Source organism: Trichechus manatus, unplaced genomic scaffold, assembly GCF_000243295.1.
Source record: "Trichechus manatus latirostris isolate Lorelei unplaced genomic scaffold, TriManLat1.0 scaffold00146, whole genome shotgun sequence".
In the NCBI taxonomy this organism is placed as follows: Eukaryota; Metazoa; Chordata; class Mammalia; order Sirenia; family Trichechidae; genus Trichechus; species Trichechus manatus.
This window is the reverse complement of record NW_004444082.1, coordinates 3531430-3536460: the sequence shown is the minus strand read 5'-3', so window position 1 is coordinate 3536460 and position 5031 is coordinate 3531430. Positions and strand designations below refer to the sequence as shown.

The following is a 5031-nucleotide window of genomic DNA, read 5'->3' as shown; positions in this document are numbered from 1 at the left end:
GAAGGTGGCTAATACTATTTGGCTTAAAATTGTACTGTAAATTTATAGGCTCCATTTCAGAGATTTCAGTATAAATACTATATTGTGATTTAGTCCATTCTCTTTCAAATTCAGCCCTTATAACTGCTACAATTTAAATTTGTCATTTATTCTGTCCACATGGTGATACTTTCACAGCTTCTACGGATTGGTTCCTTCATGCAGCAGTATTTATTGAGTATCGGCTGTGTGCCCTACGGAGCCCTGGTGGCCCAGTGGTTAAGAGCTACAGCTGCTAACCAAAAGGTTGGCAGTTCGAATCTACCAGCTGCTTCTTGGAAACCCTATGGGACAGTTCTGCTCAGTCCTATAGGGTCGCTATGAGTTGGAATCGACTCGACAGCAGGGGATTTTTATTGGTATGTGCCAGATAGTTTGCCAGGCACTGACAGCACAGCAACAGCAACCAGTCAAAAGCCTCACTCAGCCTGTAGGAGACGCAAGCTGCGTGTGTGCCCTACGGCGTTAAGTTCTCCAGTAAGGCGGGGGCGGGAAAGGGAGGTGAGGATTGTCAGAAATTGGCTGCGTAGGCTGCAGAATTTCTTCTGTGTTTGTTTTATTGAAATCTGAGGGCATATTTAATCTGTGATAATTTCAGTAACTGTGCCTTCATTTTCCATAGCTTTAAGTGTTTTGAGGTTTTAAAGGGGTGTGCCTTACTTTGAGCACTTTTTCTTTTCCAGCCGTGGTGTGGTGGGGCGATTGTTTTCCTCACACTGCCAGGAAGTGTCTACCTTGTTCAAAGGCAGAGCTTTAATCCAAAATTGAGACTAAATCCTGCAGGGAGTACCTAAAGTCACGTTGCATGTGAAACTTTTTTCTTGGCAGTTGGACAGTAAGATTGTGGGGTGCCCTTTCAGCCAGAGTTAATACATTATCTGCCTGGAGAAACCAACTCAGAGCACGCCATCAAGAGCTGAGTTTCAGCGTTAGCAAGCCTCTGTGTCCCTTTTTCCATCTCTGGTTCCTGGGATTCCAGCCCACATTGTGCACGAACTGCAAATTTTTCCTAAGACTGAAGTAGGACCTGTATTCCAATTTCTTAACTTACTCACGGTGGTGCTCTCTGTCCTGCTAACATTTCAGCGTTAACCAAGAAATAAGATTCTGCCTTGTTCTTTTCTGGCTCGATAGTTTTAAGCGTCCGGTTTCCTCATGAATCAGCACTAAGCTCTGTCTTCACTGTTATCAGTTTTCTGGAAGGTGGTTCCCAGTGCTGCTCATTTAATGACGGGCATTGGCCTGGGCAGATAAAGGGGAGGACGAAGTCCGCCGGACCTCTGCAGGGCATTGTTTGTGGAAGGCTCTGATCTGCTAGTTACTTCCCAGGGAAGAACATTGGGGTGCACTCAGGATCACACACACACATGCCCCAGCCATCATTTACTGTGGGTCTCTAGATTGAAAGGGCTGTAAAATTTGTACATGGTTTTGAAAATATTGAAAAGAGTATTTTGACCTTTATATAAATCTCAGTCTCCTTTGAATACTATTTAGTGTTTGGTTTGGGAAACTTAAAAATTCCCAGAGGGGGAGCTAAAGGTGATGAAAAGGACTAGAACAAATCGCACCTGAAATTCTCCAGAGAATGTGATTACTCCAGTAGAGCTTTTCATGACTTAGCCTAATGGAATCTTGTCCTGTATGTTTCTTGTCCCTCTGTTGCCAGGAGCTATAAACAAACTTAATGTGGTTAGACAGCAGAAGTTGTAATAGATTATCTTAATGAAGTTGTATCCTGATAGTTTTCTATATGACCTCGAGTGGGGTGGGAGTACGCTGACAAATCTTGGTACTAAATAAATTTGAAGTTAGTTTTTATATTCTGAGTATCCAGCTGCATTGTTACATGGGATAAATACTGGGCAATATTTTTTGCTAAATTTCTTACTTACTTGGGGGAAGGGAGAATGCTTTACCCTAACTTTTGAATCACCTTTTCCGAGAAGGTGCGACTCAAAGCATAGGCAGTGTTGATTGTCACATTTGAGAACCACGGCTTGGTAAGTTGTCGTTTTGGTTTTGCTGCAAGCAAGACAGTGCTCATTTAGTGTCTTGGGGACCCATTACTAATTTTCAAAAAACAGAGAAAAATAAAGTGGAATAAGATATGAAATGTTTTAAATGTAACTGCAACAAAAATCTTTGTAATTGCCGTTATTTTATGTTGGCAGGGTCTGTGTGACTGGTCTTCCGCTAAAGTAGCTTAGTAAGTAAGCCTTGTCACTTTGCTTCACGCACTACCAAACAGAGTTAACTTGTACTGAAATTCGCTTAATAAACTGGAGATACCTCCAACAGGTAGATAGCATTTCTCTTTTTGTACTAATGCAGAATAATGTACAGTAGTGGGTAAACATTTTTAATCTCATGAAAGCATATTAGTTTTCTACTTTCTCTCTGGAAGGACTAATGATTTACCACAGTAGAAATTTTTTTTTCAGCTTTTTGATGGCCGTGTCAAAAAAGTCTACATGTCAGTAATAATGTGTAATGCAAATGGAGGAGAAGCTAAAGAACGTGGTGGCTCTGTAGCTGAGTTGGTGTCCTTTCTTTGCTTCTGCTGTAGCACAAGTGGACGTGCTGTCCGCGGCACTGCGCGCCTCCCGTCTGGACGCTCACGAGGAGACTGTCAGTACAGAGAAGAGAAGTGATTTGCAAGATGAACTGGGTATAAATGAGCTACCAAATGTTAAAATAAATCAAGACGATTCTGTGCCTTTAATCAGCGATGCTGTCGAGGTAACAAACTCAGTGAAGTGTTGATCAAGTGAGAGCAGTTTGAATCAGAAGTGTGTTGTTGGGGTAGTTGTAACTAGTCTCCTGCTGGTTAGCACGTTCTGTGTGTTCCTGATTTTCCAGCTATCCCTATTGCATAAAGTAGAAGTAATTGTTCTCACCACATGCTGTCTTTGTGACCTTAGCGTCCTGTGAAATCCTTGGAAAGGTCAATCCAATTCTGTCTACATGACCATTTTAGTAGCCTCAATGTTAATGTAGCTCACTGCAGTGAAATAGTCTTACTGGAAACAAAGCCCTTTATCAAGAATTATTAACTCTTCCCTTTTCTTTTTGGAGAGGTGCTTTGTTTCTGATCGGACCATTTCACTGCAGCAAGCAACACAGTATTCTGAGCAGAAGATCGGGACTTGAGGCCATGTTGCGGAGGGCCAGTGACATTATCTGGACTCTGGAGTGTGAGGGTGGGTACTTCTGCTAGCATCACCTTTGATATGTACTTGTGGCTGTTCTCAATGACCCTGCCCGGTTTCCTGCTGCGTCCCCATCGGCCAGCATCACTTGATGCCAGTATTCTCATCCCTTATTTACATAAACAGGAGAAGGTCACACTGATTGCCAGAATCAAATGAGCACGTGTCGTAGTGGCTTGAACGATAAGCTCATGTTGGGGATGGCAAGAGGGCTTTGCTAGCTTTACTGTGTTTGTTTGCTTTTTGTGAGATGACATTTGCTATAGCTAAAATCTGTATAATACCACTGCTTCAGAATGAAACCCTGAAAAAATGAAATTAAAAATAAGTTTTAAAGTAATTTTGAAAGGGTCCAAATGTCTAAAATTAGCTTATTATAAAAGAGTGTTTTGATGGTTTTTTAATTGCTTTATTAGAAGCCATAGGATGTCATTCGCAGTTTTTCTTAGGCTACTGATTCTGGTTTTGGCTGTTAATATCTGACTTCACAGATACAGTTTATAATAGCCAAATAGGCCAAAAAACAAAAAAACAAAGGCCTTCTAAAGTACAGATATGTCATAATACTGAAATCTTCATTCTTTTTGGAATCCATTTTAAACATTTAGCAACCTGGTCAGCAAATTTGATTTAAGGCAGGGGAAGTTCCTATGAGGTCTTAGGTATGTTTATAACCTTTTTAAAACATGCAGAATTTATATGTATTTATATCTTTTGGCAGTCTTGAAAGGTAAGTACCTTAGTGTTGCTGTGTGTTTATGAAGTAACTTAATAAGATATTTTAAATGAGGAAAACTTCCAGACAAGACAGATCTTTAAGTAGGTATTTTTTTCTAACAGAATATGGACCCCACTCTCCGCTATATTCATGATTCTGACCTGAGCACGAGTAGTAGTTTTAGCCCTGACGAGGAAAGGAAATCTAAAGTACAAGTAAGTGACCAAAAAATGGTTTATTGTGTGTGTTCTTAATTCCTCTTTTTAAGGCCCATTTCTAACCTAATTTTTATCCGTTTTTATCACAAGTTTTTTTAAATCGAAAGTAGTATACTTTAGGTAAGAAAATCCAAATCGTAGAGAAAATAAAATACAAGCAAAAGTCATCATCTTCCGCACACCTGTGATCCCATTCTTCATTCAGAGTAACCACTGATCATAGTTCCTTCTGTATTTTGAGACATTTTTTGTGGTTATATAAACATATATATAAAAAACAAAAATTACTGTTGAGTGGATTCCGACTCACAGTGACCCTATAGGACAGAGTAGAACTGTCCCGCGGGGTTTCCCAGGAGCAGCTGGTGGATTTGAACTGCTGACCTTTTGGTTAGCAGCCAAACACTTAACCACTGCACCACCAGGGTTACGTAAACACACATAGGTGCACTTCTTTGTCATCCAAAGACGAATAGAATCATGCCATCATACCTAGCTATCGTATCTAACTTGCCAGGAATTGTAAGTTACAGCACTGTTTCAGAGATTAAAATATGGAAAGATGGCTCAGAACCATTGTAAACTGCCATCTATTACACACTGGATTCCAATTTCAGGGATTTTAAAGGTGGGAAAATAGGCACAGATTAAGAGAATCATTGAATATGATAATTTATACCTTGCTTTCCTTCTTCTTTTTAAGCATATCTGGAGCTCTTCCCCTCTCAGCATATAAGGCCGCCCTCACACTGTTCATAGCAGCGTAGTATTCCACTATAAGAAGATACTGTAAACAGTTCTTACTGATTGTTTAGATGCTTCTAGTCCAAGCAGTGCCACATTC

The 5031-nt window shown here is 40.3% G+C and overlaps 1 protein-coding gene across 1 annotated transcript in view; it reads left to right on the top strand.

Moving 5' to 3' along the window:
* PPP4R1 (protein phosphatase 4 regulatory subunit 1) overlaps positions 1-5031 on the top strand; it is a 60739-nt gene that overhangs the window by 40107 nt on the left and 15601 nt on the right. The window contains exons 9-10 of the mRNA XM_023740063.1: positions 2609-2781; positions 4092-4184. Coding sequence (XP_023595831.1) covers positions 2609-2781; positions 4092-4184 — 266 coding nt within the window. The remainder of the gene's footprint in view (positions 1-2608; positions 2782-4091; positions 4185-5031) is intronic.